Genomic DNA, 19,239 nt, shown 5'->3' with positions numbered 1-19,239 from the left:
ACAGGGCATACACCTTGTATATACTACAATCCTTGCCTATCGGCACCCTCTCAACACCCACAATGGATTTCAGTATGTATCTCTTCAGCTCACCCATCTCGACTTGCATTACTAACCTCGCTTGCAAGAACATCTTTCATATCCTAACAATGCATGTAAGGGTCTATGCAATGTCGTAGACTGCAACGGCATTTTTGATTTTGAAAAACGCCCTGGCAGCCCCCGCTCACGATGCATGAAGTACATGCGTATCGTACTTCAGGATGAGCTAAAACAAGTCCTCGATCAACATGACCAAACGATTATTTGACTCAATGGCCTCATCGGTGTTGGACAAACGATCATCGCGTTTACTGTAGTTGAGCAGATGAAATCGAGGGGAAGGCTTGCCGCGACTTTCTTATTCTCGAGAAACATTCACAAACCGCTGGCAAGATTATTCCTACGATCATGTACCAGCTAGCACCAGCTTTTCCACGCATTCGAGGCGAGATCCTTCTATCGTCTGACGCGATCAGATACGGGAGTTCGTCACCAATCCACTACACACGTTAAAATTCCGTCAAAAGACGCCTTACGCCATCGTTATCGATGCTCTTGATGAATGCTTTTCCACTGAGGAGGCGGCGAGGTCGGTCACACTGTTGACAGACACGCTTGCGGGTCTACTTGCCACATCATCCACTTGATATTCACAAGCCGCCTCTTGTCTCTTTACCAGAGACAAAGACACCATACAGGATGTCCATCGCTTTCTGCGAGAACCGTTGGGCAACATACAGATAAGTCGTTATGCTGTTTTCGGCCTTTTCACGCGGATACAAAGAGCTTGGCTGTGATACTGGAAGCATTTTCACCCGTTATCTCGAATCCACCCCGCGGGGTCAGAAAAGTTGAGATTTATCACGCTTCGCTCCGCGACTTTATGACGGACCCTCTTCGCTCGAAGCAATACCACGTGGATGATGCACGTGCGAATGTCCACCTTTCATGTTACTGCCTTTAAATCACGAACGGGGACAGAGAAGCATACTCGTATGCCCTTGATTGGTGGGGTTATCATCTTGCTAAGTCCTATCCTAGTAGCAGCAAACTTTTAAGACTGCTTGCTCCGTTTAGGTGGAACTCCGAAGTTCATATGAAATACCGATCCTTCTCAAGCAAACTTTACGGACAATGAGCAAGGCTTCCGTATCCTTGGTGGTTGTTTTGGTTGTAATATGGTGTGTAAGTGGTGTATACTAATCAAAATTGAATTAGAAATGGATCGGGAGCTTGTCGGACGTTACGGTTGCCTGGGGTATTGTTGAAACCTTGAAAAAAGCCGATGGAATCACACAGTGAGTGTAAACGAACATGATATCATGTACGCTGCTTCACGTTCTTCAGACGCGCCAATATACATAGTTCAGGCCTACGGCACGAACACTGATGGGCATAAAATAGGATAAGAGAGCTGGATTTTTCGTGCTACAGGTAGTGGCTTTGCGCGACTTTCTTTCACTTTGGTTGTCATTGTGATCAAAAGTAGTGTCAAAATTTTGGAAATGTCAGACGACTACAAGCTCAGCCTAGCTAAGCAATGTGACACTGACAGCATCGCGGAGATTTTGGACCGAATCGGGTACAATGTGCTTGCGGGGCCGTTGTTCCATGTGCTTTCGCCTCTCAATGTGCAAATTTGGGTATCTCTGCTTCCGCCCAAAGCCAGCCTAGGCTATGCCAGCTGGGCCGTTGCCAAGCTGGAGGCTTGCCGTATAGTACTTTAGACACCTCAATTGTCACCACTCAGCACTGCGGGGGCCATATTTCTTCACTTGCTTCATTATTGGTGGGTGCTTGATCGTACATGCGTTGGTCGACTAACGTGTCCGAAAAGCAGTCACAGTTCCTCGCCTCATGTCGCTTTTCCTTTGTGTCGATTGTGGTGGTTCCAAGACGTCTGCTGTCATCGCAGACAAATCTGGCACGATCCTCGGGCGCGCCCTAGGAGGCCCATCTAACTTTGCATACATGTCTGCGGCTGCATTTACAGATGCTGTTCGTGTAGCAGTATCTAATGCACTAAAGACATGCGTCTCTCCACCGTCTATCAACCCCATTTCCCTCCCTCCCAACACCGAGATATTTGCATCCGCATGGTTCGGCATCTCCGGCGTTGATTCCCTAGCTGCGGTCGCCAATGCCTCAGCAGCGCTCTCCGCTCTCCTCGGAATACCCCTTGGTCCACGGTTAGTCGTGGCCAACGATACACATCTTATTGCTGCCCCACTTCGGCTTCATCCCGATATCAAGCACGCTGTTGCTGCGATAGGCGGCACAGGATCTTGTGTCGTTTCGTTTCAGCACGAGCCCTCGGGCATGCTCAGTGAGCTTGCACGAACTGGTGGGTGGGGGTGGATTCTAGGCGACGAAGGTGGAGGATTTCATGTCGGCCGCGAGACGATGCGTCAAATGATGTACGATGCTGCGCGCTCGTCGCTAGGGATGGAACCGTTACCCCAAAGTAGCCTCAAAGCGAAGGTGCTCGAAAGATTTGGGATCAAGGAGGTAGAGAACGCCCCAGAAGTCCTGCCTGTAGTGCACTTGCCCGAGCCGAGTACAGCAGAGGCGGCTGCCTCCATGCCCTCGTACCTCCTCGAGGCGCGAGAGAAACGGTTAAGCCAGCTTGCTCCACTCGTTTTTGAGGCTGCATTCAAAGACAAGGACCCCTTCGCGCTGAATGTGTTGAAGGTCTGTGCTGAGGGACTTGCGGACCAGATCGCAATGCTCTCCCGTGAGCCTGGAGAGGATCCGAGTTTGAAGCCAAGAGCAGTGGAAGCAAAGGAGACCGTGTTATGTTTTGGAGGGAGCTTGGTTGGCATCGCGGATTATAGGGCGTTGATACATGAGGCGTTGGCGGAGAAGGGGCATGTCTTCAAATATGTTGAGTTCGTTGATGATGCTGCGGCGGTAGGAGCAGTCGGGTTGGCATCTTTAGGGATTGGGCTCATTGAGAAGGACTGAGAGGAACTCCACATAGGTATTGCATAGGTAGCATGTTAATGTTGAGGCAATTTGCGCGATTAAACCTGCCCTAAATATTCTCACGGTCCCGTATAAAGACTACCTTGCGTTTTTTTACATTTCTCTTTAGTGCGGCGACACGGCCAGACCTTCCCCATGTTGCTCATAGCTGCCCATAATCCACGCGGCTGTTCGAGTGTCAGGCCGTGTCCTGAATAATTGGACGTCTTAGCACCCATTATCGCGTCATCCTATTTTTCTGGAGAGGCGATGGGTCGGTGGTTCATACATATTTTGACAAATTTCTGTCCGTAAATACATCCAAGATCAATGATACAACTAGTGCAAGTGAACGTGGATGTTTATTGAAGTAAGAAGAATTCGAGCACGACTGATCCGTGCAACACCCGTATCGTGTCAGCGCGCACCGCAAACAACTCTGGGTACACTGCTGCTCCGTTGAAGACCATAGCTACTATTAGATTAGGTGGCTAGCACAAGTAAACTGAGTCCGATGAGCTGCCTCAAGGCAGAATGTCCGTATCGAGAGGTTCAACTGTGGAAATGGTTGAGAGAACTGTGGAGATGATCGAGAACTGCGGAACTGAGTCAATGAGCTGAGGCAGAATGTCCGTATCGAGAGGTTCGACTGTGGAAATGATCGAGAACTGTGAAAATGATCGAGAGAACTGGGCCCAAAACGACCTGGAGATGAGTGTGAAAACGATCTGGATAACGAAAGTTCGTAAGAATGAGACGGTGCAAATGATACCTAAACCTCGAGGCTTGTGGTCCCGAATCCACGATAACGGCTGAGGTACGTATAACTCGTATATGAATGAATAGAAATAGTCAATGGCCACGTGCACGTGGAAACAATGATTGACAATATGGGCTTAACCAAAAACCGGAAGAGTATCTGGGTTTGGGATGGTGGAGCTGACTACCCCCCAATCGCAAGTGAATCGCAAAGGAGGGTGGTCACTGTCAGAGAGACGCCTGAGGATTACGACCTGGGATAATCATGAAATCTGCCTGAGAACAGTTGGGGCACTCCCGGCGATGTCTGGCAGCGAGATCATTCCGAGCTGCCATCGTCGTACTGCAGACGGAGCACTTGATTCTGATACCGATGTGGGTGATGATATGGCGCCCAAAACTTTCCGTCTTCAGCTCCTTCCCACAACAACCACCATCATGGTGAGGTGTGCTCCAGGAACAGCGGTAGGTTCCCTTGTTATCGACTCCAATGCGATGATGTTGGCGCAGGTGGGCGAAGATTTCTTTGAATGTAACCTGAATTTCGTGACCACAAAGCGTTCCTCCGATGTCCCAGCAACAAAGATAGGTACTGTGGTGCTTGTGGGGGTGCTTAATATAGTATGGCTTGGAGCGATTAGTGTTGCAATTACACACAGGAAGGTGAGGTGATAGCCAGGAACTATCAATGATGTCGTGGAAATCGCTCAGCAAGTTGTCCTGCATCGTGAGAATGGGGGAGGGGACATGGGGTCGAGAGATGCTCAGTTCCGTTGTTTGGGTGTTCATTGGCGAATAAGAGCCCGTGGACATAAAATCTGGATACAAGCGCGACCAAGTAAGAAGGACGCTCTCAACCATCATAAGCGCTCTCACCAGACCAGTGGTAGATGAGAGGATGTCTTGGCTGCGGCGCATGCAGTCCAGTCAAATCACCATTGTCTAGCAGATCATCGGGCTGAAGAAAATTAAAAGGGCTAGAGGAATCCATAGAAAGTGTTGTGCTGTTAAAGGAGGGGAAAGTTCAGTTCACTGTGGTCTTCCAGCATGTCGCCAGGATATTTATCATCACTGAAATGCGTGCACAGCACCAGAGTAGGAGCAGGGTCGGGTCGTTGCAGTGGAAGGTACCGAAAGAACATGAGCGTGGCGAATTTTGGCAGAAGTGAACGTGCCAAACTACTCACACATGACATCAAACACAAAGATCTTGCCATCGATAGTTCTTCTTCGTTCCTATCCCAACGGAGATCAGCCTCGTGAACGATGATAAATTCACTAAGCTAGTCACCGTTGGAAGTTGGAATGGAACCTTGTGGTACCCACATCCTACACGACATAGTATCATGATGAGGGTAAATTGCTAACACATGCTGCGGCAGCCTACAACCCAGTATTAATATATAATGGAGTCAGAAACAGAGCGAGACCCGCCAATAAAATATACGAGCACAGATTGTCACGGTCAAGTCATGTGAAAATTGACTTACCAATAGGCTGCCCAGCAGATATTCATGAAGCATGAAGGCTTGATGATGGAGCGTAAAAGTACTTTGCCCATTCCAAAGGATAACGATAACGTGACTCACGTACGTAATGATAAGAAGTCTTGACACTGGCCATGGCATGAATGCATGACCAAATATTGACGTCCTCAATTGTTCGAAACAATATACTTCTCGTGCCATGCCCTTGCTGCACGCCTTCATGTGGCTGCATCATGACCTGCTTTCCCTGATTCAAGTTCTCGCACCACTCACATGATGGCTGTGCTACTTTCACGGGCCTCCCCGAGTCTATCGACGTCTATCTCCGGCTCCAAGTAAGTACATGTATTTCATGGTACCCATACCGAGGACTCAAGTTGTCCCTTGCCCCCCCCCCCCCACGAGCTCTGCGTATATCTCACTTGTTTGCACCTCCTCGTGCCCATATTCACCCGCTAGAGGATAAAACAAAAATCAGGCTAAATGTTGCCTAGGGCTACAAATGATATACGGGGAATTCAGCAAGTAGTATTGGTCGACTTCCCCACGTGCTTCATGATACAACTTCATGCATCCCAGACCTACACAATGCGAATCCGACGGTCTGTGATTCTGCAGTAGTAATTTGGCAAAAGTGAAAGGATATGAATTCGAGGGGAACATTCAACCTGTGAAAGAAGATCCATCCGGGCCCTTCATATATTGACATTCCAAGATCTGTCGATCAAGATCAACACCGAAAGGCACTCATATTGTGCATACATGGTGAGGCAGCGTGTTGGTTCGCATGTGCACGGAAGATGAGCCATGGACTTGAGGTGGAGCCGCGCCATCACGCTTGTTTTCGCTGTCGTCCTCAAGTATTATCTTTCGCATCCGGCAGCTTGTATCATGTATACGGTCGGTCTACAATCCGCTGCCGACACATTTCTTCTTTCTAGCCTGAAACTGAGTTGTCTCGTGGATGAAGCATGGGAAACGTGTTCCTTGATGATATTTATATTTAAAAATATATAAATACAAGCACTTGTATGAATAAAATACATATCCGTACACAAATCTACAAAAAATTGTCAATGTCCGCAAGCAGAAACCTGATCGGCAACTCTGCGTGCAAGGAGGGTTCAACGTTCAACGTTCAGCACAGACGCCCATAGAAGTGGAGCCCCGAGGCGCCAGTCTCAATACTCTTCTGAACTGCGACCGAAAATTAATTAAAAGAACTGAGAGTCGCGCTCTCGGCCAGCTGAGAGAGGTTTAACTGGAGATCATATTTGGGTTTCAGGTAATGGAGCTGCCATGAGGACTGAACACTCACATATCACGGGGAAAACGCCTCAGTATTACGAGCTGGGACAATCATGAAATCTGCTTGAGAGCAATTCAGATGACGACGACGATGCCTGGTGGCGAGGTCATTCCGAGCCGGCATTGTCGTATCGCAGATAGAGCACTTCATTCTGATACCGGCGTGCTTAATGATGTGACGCCCATAACTTTGTAACCTCAGCTGCTCCTCACAGCGACCGTGAGCTGTAACCCAATGACAGCGGTAAGTGTCCTTGTTGCCGATTCCGATGTGATGATCCTGGCGCAGGTGGGTGAGAATATCCTTGGGTGTAGCCTGAAGCTCATCACCACAAAGGATTCCTTCGTTGTCCCACCGACAGAGAAAGGCGTCGTGGTGCGTATGGGGATATGCGTTACGGTACGGCTCGAATCGACCAAAACCATGGCTACGAGGAGGGTAAGATGGTGAATTGTCGGAGACGTCGGCAAAATTCTCAAGCAAGCCGTCCTGCATCCCGAGAATGGGAGAGGGTGCAGAGGGTCGAGGGATGCTCATTCCCATTGTCTGGTTGTTCGCCTGCGAGTAAGAGTCCATGTACGTAGATCCTAGATGAAAGAGATCACCCAAAGTGAGAAGGGTGCTTCGCCAATCATAAATATTAATATCTCACCAGACCACTGATGAATGAGAGGACGGCTGGGCTGTGGTGCATGTAGGATATAAGGAGGCCATACGGTGCCATCAGTTCCGTTTCGACTAGAAGAATTAAGCTATCACCAATGAATGCTAAAATCATGAAGAACGGACGCACTTTTCGAAAGGAATAGTGGTTGGATGATCCGGATCATCAGTGGGCACAAAATTAACGTGTGAACCTGCGGGTTGGTGGGCAGAGACAGATGTGTAATAAGCAAGTGACCCTAGCAGACCACCAAGGTTAAGAAACGCATCAGAAGGATCCATAGGTACCGCTCAGCAGACACCGTCGCTCTGCCCTTTAAGTATGAATTGTAGGTCTTCTAGTATGTCGACAGGGACAGGTACCCGCATGTTTATCATTATGAATGCCTGCAATACCAATAGTGGCATACAGCGGCGGTGTAGGAGCTCGGTTGGGAGATGATGCATGACAGCGGAATGCTGTTGTGGCAAATATCTGCAGAGAACATCGTGAAAGGTGGACGTGACCATCTACAAAAACCGGCCAACAAGACTATTTTGCCACTGATAGTTCTTCCCCTAGAAGCTGTAACGGAGATGATCATCGTGAGCAATAAAATTGACATCAGAACCATTGGAAGTTGGAACAGTGGCACTGCCCAAGCCCCGAAGACGTACGAGGGCTTGCCAATCCGTGTAGCCGTAGGCCCCACATTAATAATATAGATGGGCCAACAGAGGGAGTGACGACAACGTTTTAGATACCAGAAAGAGTATATGATATCTATGAAGTCTTGATGAAGACGGTCGTTGGTTGTTTGTGTTACATGATCCGGAGCGGCCTGCTTCCGCTGTTTCTAAAAACTTCGGGACAAACAAGCAGACCGTAGTCTCCGCCCGAGGCTTTTGCGTATTTGCCTCGCACAAACCTCGCCTGCGCCGTCATGGTCCAAACAGCAATGGTGCTCTGTGCAACAAGATTGCCTGTATTATCCTTTCAGAGAGTAATTGGCGGTAGAGCGGAGGTTATGCATTTTCCGTTTCCCTTTCAATAAACGGAACTTTCGCAGGATCAAATTGTGGAAGGTGGATGCTAAGCGCTAAGCTCTAGTATGCAACATACAGTGGTGAGGCCGATGCGCGTCTTGGATTTGCAACGCGTTACCCTTGCGAGCTTTGTTATGTAATATTGAATAATTGTATTATACCCTTCGGCCGAAGGGCACGGCCCTATGTAAGTAAATGTAAGGAGTAATAAACCGGATTGTCTTTGAATTGCCGGTATGCTTTCGCCCAAAACGACTGAATGTGCACATATGTCCGCGACATGATAGTCTCGATTTCTCGCCATCGAGACTTGGTCAATTCACGCTAATCCATTGATATCTGACATCACAAAGAAAGGTCACCCAATTGCAAAATGTAGAGAAATGCTCCGAGCGACGGTCAACGATATCACATCAGTCTTCACACGGCACGAGAACCTCTTTTCAATGGATCCCATGTGATGGTACGACCTCTTATTTACTAGCTTATGTTCTCTGCGCACGACCGTATGGCATGCCGCCGCCACTTCGCGTCCATACCTACCAACATTATGATCGTGCGTGTTCTATCGGAATCTATGTCCCTGCTATCTCACAATCTCACAGTGTTGACCACCATGCACTGCCTAGATTGCGAACTGGTTATAGTTCTGAGGGAAATCGTTGGCAGTGGCAATGTCACCAGCCCTAGCCTACAGATATATTTACATATCGGTGACCATCTTCATCGTTTGATCCACTGGTTCCGGAAGCTCTGAGTATGTTAGAACTGATCTCATCCATGAGTCATAGCGGAAGCAGATTCCACACAGGACAAGAGAGATAGATTTCAGGCGATTGACTCTTGACTTCGACTCTCGCACCATGAGTGGTGATAGACCAGTTGTATTGGGTACTTGCCCCGAACATACCGCCATGAGGGTAGCACTATACTGATGCCCACAGCAAGGATTGAATTTCAATCTCGAAGATTTACGAGCTGCCGCAAGCGGCACCGCAACCGCTTTAGGACTGGGAAGGCGATTGCTGTAAAAATGACAAGCACTGGGTTGGCCCCACACCAAAATACTCGTGCCGAAGTTCTCCATTAGCCGAATGAAGATAGTCGTTTCTTACCTGGCTTTGATTAGGGTCATTTGTGAGCAATATTCTTCAGAAATCAATTGTCGCTCACCGGATGCTGAGTGTAGGTCCGGAGGCCCAGGCCTTTTGATTGGCGCTCATTCTGGCACTTGCCGGTTCGGTGCGTTAAGCGATTGTCAAACGTATGTTTTCTCACATAAGTTCGACTGCAGCCATCTATTGCCGCCAGTGGTCAGATGTAGAAGTTATAGCACATTGCAGTAAACAGCTGAGAATGATTCAACATTGACCAAAGTATATCCCTTTTGTACCCCCTTTTGTACTCGCCACTGACGCGCGTCTGCATAGGTCTGCATCCGTGCTGGTCCTGGAAGTGTAATTTCCCCCCAGATGGGCCCTGAGTATATCTGATCTATTCCCGCTTCGTATAGCGCCGCTTTTCTCACCTCGTCCTCTAAAGTCATCCTCCTGCAGACTTTCGCGTTGCACAAGACGTCATCAATGTTCAGAAGGTCTCAATCTCCATTTTGAATACATGTATACGGCATTTACTCAGCAAGGCATCGTTCCCTATGCGGTGATTATTCTCTGCGCAGGCTCAAAACGACAAGCTCCTGCGCTACTTTGGACATTGGCAGTACAAATAGCCAATGACCCCTGGGGACACGCGTATGTCATTTGTCAGACACTCGACGCCATTCGGACATGAAGAACAGGCTGATTGCTGCACACTGTGGTGCTCATTGCAACCTGGCTGGTTAATGGCGTTTCGTTGCTGTCGCTTGAGGCGCGGATTATTACTATGGTGGCAAGGAGCTCCTTCCGTGACAAGGACATGATGCAGTTGGCCATCACAGCGGTATCACATTCGTCCGACAGATGAGAATTTTCGGGGGTGCTTCGTGTCTTTGATCCAGAGACACGCCCAGTGCTCATGGTCGCCGTCTGCTTGCCAAATTTCTGTCCAGCCTTGTGTCTTCTGATCCCTGGATGGAGCCACAGTTTCCGAGGAAGATGGATGATGTCGGAAATGGAACGAGGCTGGACCTCGGTTGTATACAGCTAGTCGTCGTGCGCATCGGGTATGGACAGGTAATGAGTCTGCTTCTTCGTCGAATACAGATAGTCGATCCGCAAATTTGATCCTGTGCTAGATCGGAGCACCTTCTCAATAAATTATCTTATCAGATAAGGTGCAATATCTAATTAAAAGTTTGCAAACGTGGCAGTTCCGAAAGTGGTTGCGCTGGGTGAACGCGGTGCATTAGGCCTTAGGCTTGACCAAAGTGATCATTACTAACAGTTTCTTAGCAGAATTCCTAAGCCACAGCCATTCATGAAGACATGAGTCCTCGAAAAATTGCAAGTTCAAGGCGGGCAACGTGGTTAGCCTTTGGCTTGGTGGCACTCGCTGCGTTCTCTGCCTCAGCCCAGCCTCAAACCGTCAGTACTTCAGTGTTATCATGGTTGCATGGTCGTGAATACTAACGTGTTCTTTAGGATAGTATAGAAACCACTCCCCTGGAACGGGAACACGGTGTGCAAGTCCCAAATGACGTATGCAGGCAGATTCAGGACATCCGCGTGTTTGGGCAGTGCTCATTCTTGTATAGGCTACCGTATATTCGGAACCAGAGTTCGACCAGGGTGCAGAGGGTGAGCAAGGTTTCCTTCAGCTCTCCAGAAATCTAATTGTATTCGGCAGCGACGAGAGCATACAAGTCTGCTTTATTCACACTTTCTAACCTCACCGCACATCCGCCGTCGCATACCCATGACGTATTCTCCCAACCGACCACTACAACGCCCTCTCTTCTCTCTGCGCTCCTCCCAAATCCACAAGGACAAGGTCCTCTAGGAAGCGCAATCCGCATAGCAATGAAACTTCGTCAACAATTCTTTCTTTTCCGTCTGTTCAGTGGACCCAGTGGAAGTGCTGCGAGAAGAAAAGATGAGGAGATGCGCGGCAAGGCAATAAAAGTGGTGGATTTGCTGCAACACTCTGCTGAGCTAGGGAACCTGGATGCGCTTTTTACGCTTGGGTATATATCTCTGGTAGGCCTTGCTTCCACGTGTTCCAAAACTTAACGCGCTAACTTATATGTGTAGTTCCCTCCAAGCTCCCATTTCCCTTCCGACCCTGAACTCGCATATGATTCACTCTCGCACCACGCAGCACTGACAGGCAACGCTTCCTCGCAAGCTCTTCTCGCATTTTTCCATGCAACAGGTTACGCTGATGTCGTCCCCATCGACCAAGCCCAAGCATTATTGTATTACACATTTGCTGCTCAGGGCGGCCACAAGGGTGCACAGACGGCTCTGGGATATCGATACTGGAGCGGTATTAGCACAGTCGAAGACTGCGGGCGCGCAGTTGAATGGTACGAGGCTGCCGCAGATGAAGGTGAATGAACGACAGTTCCTGAGTTTCCGAAGTTCTTACAAACCATTACAGCGATGTCAATGTTCCTGTCTGGTCCTCCTGGTGGCAGGACCCTGCCACTGACCGCAACGCGACTGTCTGATCTAGATGGGGGTGTGTTCGGGCCGGGCGCCAGCGTTGCATCCACCGGCTTGAATGTTATTAAGCCCGCAGTTAAGGCTGGCCTAGCACACACTGCTGGTGAGACGTGGGACGACGTTCTCGAGTACTACATCGTACGTTTTTTATATATCTATGATGTCATTCGCTCTACTCACGTAAGTTTAGTTCAACGCCGACAGAGGAGAAACAGACTTTGCATTCAAGTTAGGGAAGATCTATTACCAGGGTAGCATCTATGCTTCTGCGGGTGGTATCGGCTCTGGCTCGGAAGGCGTTGGACGTGTCCCTCAGGACTTCCAACAAGCACAGTCTTACTTCCTCCAGATCGCACGGCAGGTCTGGCCTCGTGACCCTGCGAACCCATTGCAGCATAACACACCTGGCTACAAGGCAGAAAACATCAAGCAACCTGGATACGCAGCAAAGAGCGCGGCATATCTCGGGCGGATGTATCTCCGGGGCGAGGGCGTGAAGCAAGACTATGAAATGGCCATGATGTGGTTTGAACGAGGGGTCGAGTTTGAGGAGAAGGAGTGCCACAATCTATTGGGTACCATGTGGAGAGACGGGCTAGTGCCTGGACGCCATGATATGAAGAAAGCCCTTGGGTACATCAACAGGGCCGCAGGTCAGGAACTCGCAGAGGCTCATGTCAATCTTGGAAAGTACAACTACTGTGAGTTTATCTTTCTTCGAACGAACTTTTGCATTCACTCAACAACAAAACAGACCGCGGCGAATTCAAACTCGCCATCACGTACTTCGAAACTGCAGTACGCTTTGGCTCGACGTTTGAGGCTCACTTTTACCTTGCGAAGATCCACACCCTGAACATGCGTATTGCAAATCAAGATTTTGCAGCAGGCTTCTGCGCTTCTGCGGTTTCATTCTTCAAACTCGTCGCCGAGCGGGGAGTTTGGGATGATGACCTCCTGACAGACGCCGAAGCTGCCTGGTATAGCGGCACCGAGCGTGGCAAGGAAATTGCGATCCTGAAATGGTGGGTTGCGGCAGAGAGGGGGTCTGAGATGGCTCAGAATAATCTAGCTTACGTTCTAGACCAAGGTAAGCCCAAATGAATGTCGAGGTCCTCGCAATCTGAGCTATTTACAGATCGGAGCATGCTTCGTCTCACGCGGTTTGCCCCTATCGAGGCGTCCAATGATACTGCTCTCCTCGCCCTCACTCAGTGGACACGTTCCGCTGCACAACGCAACATTGATGCACTGGTTAAAGTCGGCGATTACTATTACCACGGCCTTGGCGTCCCAGATGAGCCTGAGGCACTTAGATGGGAAAAAGCGGCCAAGTACTATCAGAGCGCTGCTGATACGCAAGTCAGTGCGTTGGCGATGTGGAATCTGGGCTGGATGTATGAGAATGGCATCGGCGTACCTCAGGTGAGCATTTCTACCCTCGGATGTTACTCGTGGTTAATTAAAACGCTTGACAGGATTTCCATCTTGCGAAGAGGCATTATGATTTGGCGGTCGAGACAAATAGTGAGGCATACCTGCCTGTGCTGCTCTCTCTGGTGAAGTTGTATGCCCGGAGTCTTTGGTACACCCTTCAGGGTGGCAAGGATGGTCTTAATTTGTGGACATATGATGCGGATAAAAGTGCGGCAAGTTCCGCTATGGTCCACAATTTCGGCTGATATGCTTCCAGTGTCCGTAGCAGAAAGGGCTCGCTTGAAGCGGGAAATAGATAGCGGTTCCAAAGAAACGCCTCAAAAGGACGGCAGTGCTCAACCTGCCCTCCACAAGGAGGACAGGGCTGTCGAAGAGTTTGAGGATGATGGAAATCCGTGGTATCTAGGTAAAGCCAGTGAGGATTTCCGTAGACGAAGGCAGGGCGAAGCCGCCCGTACAGCTGCTGCGGCTGAAGAGGAAGATGACCCAGTCCAAGTGAGATTTTTCTCCACCATTTCATCACACGCTTTCTTATCCTGAACTCCAGTGGGCACGAGAGAGAAGGAACGCGGAAAATGAAAGGGATTCTGATTTTGGTCCCGAGGACTATTTTGAGGGTGCTCTTCGTGGTGGACACCAAAGGGAGGAAGAAGTGGACGAATTTACGGAGACGATGCTGTTGGTGGCTTTATGTGCTCTTGTTGCGATCCTGATCTACGTCCGCACGCGGATTGTGCATAGAGCCAGAGGGCAAGAGCAGGAACAGCAGCAAGATCGGGGGGGTCAGAGAGATTTGGGGGTGTTCCCGCCACCAGGTGATCCAGCCCGGCAGGAATGGAATATCGCGCATTAGGGTATTGCACGTTCTTCATTGTGGTTGTAAGTATATAGCCATGACAGCACACCAAAACGTAGCTTTGGGTCATTAGATCCGGTTTGAAACCTTCTAAGTACAAGTCTTGCCGCCACCTATTTATGGATATTTGGCATTCAGCCCCTTGTGCGAGCACCGCGGGTTGTTGAAGTGTCGAGATTCAAGATAACCATCAGCCCTGGGAATCAGCATAACTCAAGCATAACTCAAGCATATCGCTTCCCTGTCTTCTGATTAGGCCCCCATTTCAAACCTAGAGCAGTGTTCCATCCTTACGACGCCTGAGCTGGCACGCAGCATCATTGCCACTATGAGCTTCAACCTGGAAGATCTCGAAGGCCCCATTATGCACATCCTCACTGCTCCAGGCGTTGATTTGAGCACTATCAGCGCAAAGGGCGTTCGGCAGAAGTTGCTAGAGGACACCGCGTTGGGCCTGACTGCTCGAGGACTGAAGGAACGGAGGACAGAGGTGGACACTATGATTTCGAATATTTATGAGGGTGTTAGTCGGCAGGCGCAAGCAGACGAGTCGAAGAGGAAACGCGAGGAAGAAACAGATGAAGGCACGGAGCAAGAAGATCAAGGAGAGGCTACGGAGGAGCAGGACGACCAAGATGATGCTGCGGAGGAACAGGACGCAGAAGCATCGGAAGAGGATGACGTCAAACCGCCAACGAAGAAAAAGAAGCGAGCTGCAAAAAGCGTCGAGGAGGCTGATGCTGAGTTAGCCAGGAAACTTGCATCAGAACTCAACTCTCGGTCGCGGCGTGGCGCGTCAAACGGCGCATCTGCTACACCCAAGAAGCGAAAAACGAAGAAGAGTGCAGCTGTGGTAGATTCTGGTGCCGAGGACGAGGGTGAAGATGGGGAGAAGCCAAAGAAGAAACGTAGCGGAGGTGCAAGGGGAGGCTTTGCGAAGGAATATATCCTCAGGTGCTTCAAATGCCCTGTTCTACGTCTTTTATTACCGTGCGATATCCTCATCTTTTCTTCGTTTTACAGCGAATCCCTGTCAGTGATCGTTGGCGTGGACAAACTATCGCGCCCCCAAGTCGTGAAGAGATTATGGGAATATATTCGTGGTCATGAACTTCAAAACCCCTCTAACAGGCGTGAGATCCTGTGCGACGACAATATGCGAGCTGTTTTCGGTACTGAAAAGGTCGACATGTTCCGGATGAACAAAGTTCTCGGACGGTATGTCTATCCTGACTGCTTCAAGACGCATATTCTCATAATGGTTGTGCATTTAGGCATCTACATGCCCAGTAACAACGCTGGGGAGAGGTATACCAAGCCGACGTGTGTTGTTAGTTCTACAGTGGTTACTGGTGTCTCAGCCACGCATAATTTATGATTTGCAGCGAACCTTCAGAACGACATACGCAACAACAAAGAGACCAGAATGTCAGACTCATGGCAAAGTCGTAAGTAGTTATTGTATGGCTCGCCAGTGGATCATATTACTTTGAGTATCGTGAATGACTCCAGAAAAATACTAGCTAGTTCAAATTTTGCAGCTTCATCCACTCCTTGTCGTTTGCGTTAAAGTCCACACCTTTATTCTTCCACCACTTTCTTGCTTTGTCCCCACCACCAATCGCGTCCTCAAGTGCTTCTTCAATGTCGCACATACGATATTGAATCGGCAACCCACTCTTATCCCACCACTCCAGCACTTCGCTTCGGTTATGCCGTGTTGCACCAGTCAGCACATCCTGATCAAAAATAATCTGTAGCCCGCTTCCAAGCCACCACTGCAAGACTTCCACCTTCCCCACACAGCTGGCATGGTGCATGACATGACGGTCATACGTATACTCCAGTTGCGACGTCGCCCACCACTTGAGTACATCCACATGCCCCGCCTGACTCGCCAACTCCATAACGCGCCCGACCTTCAGGGGCAGATTATGGGCGAGATGCTGGTACTTCCACCATTCCAAGACATCAACACGATTTTTCGCGCTAGCACCCTCAAGGGCAGCTTCTGTGTAGTCCAGCGGGAGCCCAGAAGTCACCCACCAGTCCAGAGACTCCACTTGGCCGCTGCGAGAGGCTCTGTCAATGGCACGAGCAATGGCCCCAGGTTTTGGGGGGTGCACTAGATCCGGATGTTGTTCAAAACCATGTTTCCACCATGAGAGCACTGATGTGCGACCGTGCTTTGATGCATGGAAAGGGATCAGATCGTCTTCGAAGATAGACAAAAATACTGGGCGATATTGTGTGACGAAAAATTCCAACACATTGACGTAACCAAAACGCACGGACGCGATGGCGCCGTGACTTGAAGGCGGATTAGCTGCGGGATCTGCTGCACGGATGAGGGGTATATAACCCGTGAGCATGGAGAGGTCGATAGGTGCAGGGTTGTTCCATTCGCTAGGAGGAGACAAGGATGTAGGAACGCCCAATGCACGAGAGAGCTCCCAATCACCGAGATGATCAAAGATATCAGCCAGAACCTCGACAGGGAGATCTACAGGACGTTCTGTGGTCGTCGTATCCTTCCCTTTGTCCATGCAAGACATTGGCGCATCACTAGAGATCGTAGGAAAATGATAGGTGTGGAAATCATGCTGGGCTAATCTCGATGCGAGCTCTATGTCCGCGCCCGACGTTGGCAGATTGCGTACTTTGAGGAAAAGCACGAGCTCATCGTGTGGGAGCCGACAATAGGCATTGAAAACAGCTTTAAATGGACCGTCATGGTTCTGTTAAAGAGTGATAATATCAGCACTAGTGTGAAACGGATGAATGATGAGAAAGATATTCACCGCCATATGCAGATGTCCAGAAAGATGTGGCTTGGGAATGAGAGTGCACACGAGGCTGGGAGTAAACTAACCACGTGGCTATGCTGGGAGTGCTCCAAAACTTTGCTTGTAGACGTTCGTTCGTTGATTCTTCAAGACCTTTATTAAAACTTTCGCAGGTGCTTTTGCCCGCTGTCAAGCCGCGAGAGAATATTGCTAGCTCCCGAAACTCTTCTTGAACTCAGATCAGCTGGTCTAGACTCTAGACAGGCTTGTCCGAGGGCCTTCAAGGAATGTGCTGCCCGGTCTTGATACTAGCGCCAGGATGAGGTGAAAAACGACACCGCCCTGATTGAAGGCCTAATCCTGGAAGACTCGCGCCTAGCCCATTCGACTCGGATTCGGACATATCAAGTCACATGGATTTTGAAGGAACAAGAGTTCCAGACTCTGCTGAGCTGGCATACTTGATCTTCTCGGAGGAGGCATGCCAACTACTAACCTTCCAGTTGCTCCGGAGCAGGCGCCTCAGGATTGATGAGTGGGAGTATTTATTTTATCCACACGGGCGCTATTTTACCTAGACCATACGGGGCAGAGTGGCCATCTCTCCGACTTTGGTCGCACGAATTCCGTGCAGGTTTATCAAAGTAATAGGCTTTTCTATCTGTGGCGACCAGTATGCTGGCATACAGCATACGAATAGCGGATCCTATGCAGAACAATTTCAAAGCTGTACGTCACGGCCCCGTGTCCAACATGATGTTTGCACTAGCAGTGCCCGAGAAGCTGACTCCTTATCCCTGCATATACCAAGTACAGCAGTTAGCTGTACGTTCGGAGCACCCGAACATCAGCAACAGCCACGGAAGGCTATAACTGAAGGTTCTTGCCACATGTATCATCGACTACAGCTGCTCGGAACAATCAGCTGTCTTTCACTTACAGCTATTAATATTCGAGGGGATAAGTGGCATAATACCCACGCGGTACAAGTGTACGTTGATCAGTTTCTGGAACACAATACAAAGCAGTGACGTAACCTGTACTTTTGCAGATACTTTGACATTGATTGTGGCAGGTCCTGTGGCCGATGCTGTTCTTCAGATACTTTAACATCGATTGTGGCGGGTCCTGTGGCCGATGCTATTCTTCAAATGTTTTCTATCGCACAGCAAAATCGGCATGCCAAAATTTTGTGGCTCTGTTATAATGCAGCTCCGGCCAAGGTGCAGCGACATCATCGAACATCATTCTAACTAGACCATATACGACACAAGAAATCAAGATGTTCTTCAAGTTTTTCTCCAATTTATTCGGAAAAAGGTCAGCGTCCTCCCGAAGCGAGCCCTTCGCGTTCATGGATGCCTTTTTTCTAGGGGCGGTTCAAATATTCGCCCAAGAGGACCTCAGAACGATCAACTTGCAAGGATGTAAGTCATCGTGTACCACTACTCGATCATATCAGGTTATTCACGCTCAACAGGCCTGATACACAGTCAGTTGTAGTTGCATACGTTCTTGTGGTGCTCATCGCTCATCATGTACAGCGGACGTGGTTGTTGCTAAGTCTGACACCAATGTGTTGGAGCAGAAGTCGCACGAGTTGTGTGGCAAGAGGTGCTCACAATCAACTACATAGATTCGGATTGCTATACCCTTGTGCAAATTATTTTGGTGAATGACATTTTGGTGTGTTCACGTACCTGCGATGGCTCATGAGCTTACCATTGGGTGAGAAATTTAAAGTTAGGGATACAGGGCGGCGGTGGTCTTCGAAGTGACCACACCACACCCTAACTGTTCTTGGCCGTGCTGAATAATGTCTTAGACCAAATTCGCGCACAACGTTGTTCGGCAGTTTTGTTCTCTATCTTTGATCTGGATTCATGGCGCGCAGGCGACGATCACACGTTACCGGCTCACGTCCCAGGGCGATCATGCTGTCTTCGCGGTGATCACCCTTAATTCCGTAGCGCTCAAAAGTATCAGTCCAAGATAAGTAAGCGGTTTACTCTGTTGACGGCGGATATCGTCACCTCGTTTAAGTATACTAATAGAAGCCCTTTTCCATTGTGCACAGCACTCTAGTACTTACGGCTTTGTACAGGTACTATGCATGCATTCGCGAAGGTGTCACCGCTTTCTGCTGTGAATCCAGTGTGCTCCTGTGGCGGCGTCAGATAGGAACACAAAAAGACTTCTAATGATAGCGGACCTGGGCGTCTTTCTTTCGTATATATATCTTCCTAGTCGCCTTACTGACCACCCAGCCTTAAACATGTTCAGAACACTTGCCAGTATCTTATGC

The 19,239-nt window shown here is 49.2% G+C and overlaps 8 protein-coding genes across 8 annotated transcripts; 4 read left to right on the top strand and 4 right to left on the bottom strand.

The window, feature by feature from the left end:
- The first annotated feature begins 1,401 nt into the window (after positions 1-1,401).
- On the top strand, positions 1,402-3,125 carry DEU56DRAFT_479255 (uncharacterized protein). The gene is made up of 2 exons (XM_041346423.1): positions 1,402-1,831; positions 1,883-3,125. Exon 2 carries the CDS (start codon positions 1,900-1,902, stop codon positions 3,004-3,006), a length of 1,107 nt encoding a protein of 368 aa, XP_041213795.1. The 5' UTR covers positions 1,402-1,831; positions 1,883-1,899; the 3' UTR covers positions 3,007-3,125.
- A 782-nt stretch (positions 3,126-3,907) lies between these two features.
- DEU56DRAFT_479126 (uncharacterized protein) lies at positions 3,908-5,031 on the bottom strand. The gene is made up of 3 exons (XM_041346421.1): positions 4,953-5,031; positions 4,642-4,836; positions 3,908-4,583 (listed from the first exon to the last, which is right to left on the bottom strand). The coding sequence occupies exons 2-3, from the start codon at positions 4,754-4,756 to the stop codon at positions 3,994-3,996; spliced, it is 705 nt and encodes a 234-aa protein (XP_041213794.1). The 5' UTR covers positions 4,757-4,836; positions 4,953-5,031; the 3' UTR covers positions 3,908-3,993.
- A 1,542-nt stretch (positions 5,032-6,573) lies between these two features.
- Positions 6,574-7,506, bottom strand: DEU56DRAFT_907749 (uncharacterized protein; the record flags this gene model as incomplete). The annotated part of the gene is made up of 3 exons (XM_041356932.1): positions 6,574-7,148; positions 7,214-7,299; positions 7,355-7,506. 3 exons carry the CDS (start codon positions 7,504-7,506, stop codon positions 6,574-6,576), a joined length of 813 nt encoding a protein of 270 aa, XP_041213793.1.
- A 20-nt stretch (positions 7,507-7,526) lies between these two features.
- Positions 7,527-9,473, bottom strand: DEU56DRAFT_898230 (uncharacterized protein; the record flags this gene model as incomplete). Its single annotated transcript, XM_041356458.1, has 11 exons — positions 7,527-7,611; positions 7,635-7,734; positions 7,882-8,060; positions 8,081-8,187; positions 8,327-8,377; positions 8,412-8,433; positions 8,464-8,574; positions 8,732-8,789; positions 8,889-8,941; positions 9,161-9,275; positions 9,424-9,473. Coding segments are annotated over 11 exons (930 nt in total), but the record flags the coding sequence as incomplete, so codon positions are not given.
- Positions 9,474-10,584: 1,111 nt separating this feature from the next.
- Positions 10,585-14,256, top strand: DEU56DRAFT_774511 (uncharacterized protein). The gene is made up of 12 exons (XM_041351623.1): positions 10,585-10,775; positions 10,833-10,889; positions 10,946-10,988; positions 11,038-11,387; positions 11,442-11,739; positions 11,791-11,993; positions 12,046-12,556; positions 12,610-12,945; positions 12,994-13,280; positions 13,334-13,499; positions 13,549-13,787; positions 13,840-14,256. Exons 1-12 carry the CDS (start codon positions 10,677-10,679, stop codon positions 14,143-14,145), a joined length of 2,895 nt encoding a protein of 964 aa, XP_041213791.1. The 5' UTR covers positions 10,585-10,676; the 3' UTR covers positions 14,146-14,256.
- Positions 14,204-15,478, top strand: DEU56DRAFT_774509 (SWIB/MDM2 domain-containing protein). Its single transcript, XM_041351622.1, has 2 exons — positions 14,204-15,366; positions 15,423-15,478. Exons 1-2 carry the CDS (start codon positions 14,477-14,479, stop codon positions 15,439-15,441), a joined length of 909 nt encoding a protein of 302 aa, XP_041213790.1. The 5' UTR covers positions 14,204-14,476; the 3' UTR covers positions 15,442-15,478.
- A 193-nt stretch (positions 15,479-15,671) lies between these two features.
- DEU56DRAFT_907746 (uncharacterized protein) lies at positions 15,672-16,955 on the bottom strand (the record flags this gene model as incomplete). Its single annotated transcript, XM_041356931.1, has 2 exons — positions 15,672-16,886; positions 16,950-16,955. The coding sequence occupies 2 exons, from the start codon at positions 16,953-16,955 to the stop codon at positions 15,672-15,674; spliced, it is 1,221 nt and encodes a 406-aa protein (XP_041213789.1).
- Positions 16,956-17,641: 686 nt separating this feature from the next.
- Positions 17,642-18,224, top strand: DEU56DRAFT_479016 (uncharacterized protein). The gene is made up of 3 exons (XM_041346420.1): positions 17,642-17,663; positions 17,718-17,925; positions 17,986-18,224. Exons 2-3 carry the CDS (start codon positions 17,825-17,827, stop codon positions 18,185-18,187), a joined length of 303 nt encoding a protein of 100 aa, XP_041213788.1. The 5' UTR covers positions 17,642-17,663; positions 17,718-17,824; the 3' UTR covers positions 18,188-18,224.
- The last annotated feature ends 1,015 nt before the right edge of the window (positions 18,225-19,239 follow it).

This window comes from Suillus clintonianus (genome assembly GCF_016758775.1).
Source record: "Suillus clintonianus strain FC179 chromosome Unknown DEU56scaffold_6, whole genome shotgun sequence".
Classification (NCBI taxonomy): Eukaryota; Fungi; Basidiomycota; class Agaricomycetes; order Boletales; family Suillaceae; genus Suillus; species Suillus clintonianus.
This window is presented reverse-complemented; position numbering and strand designations above follow the sequence as displayed.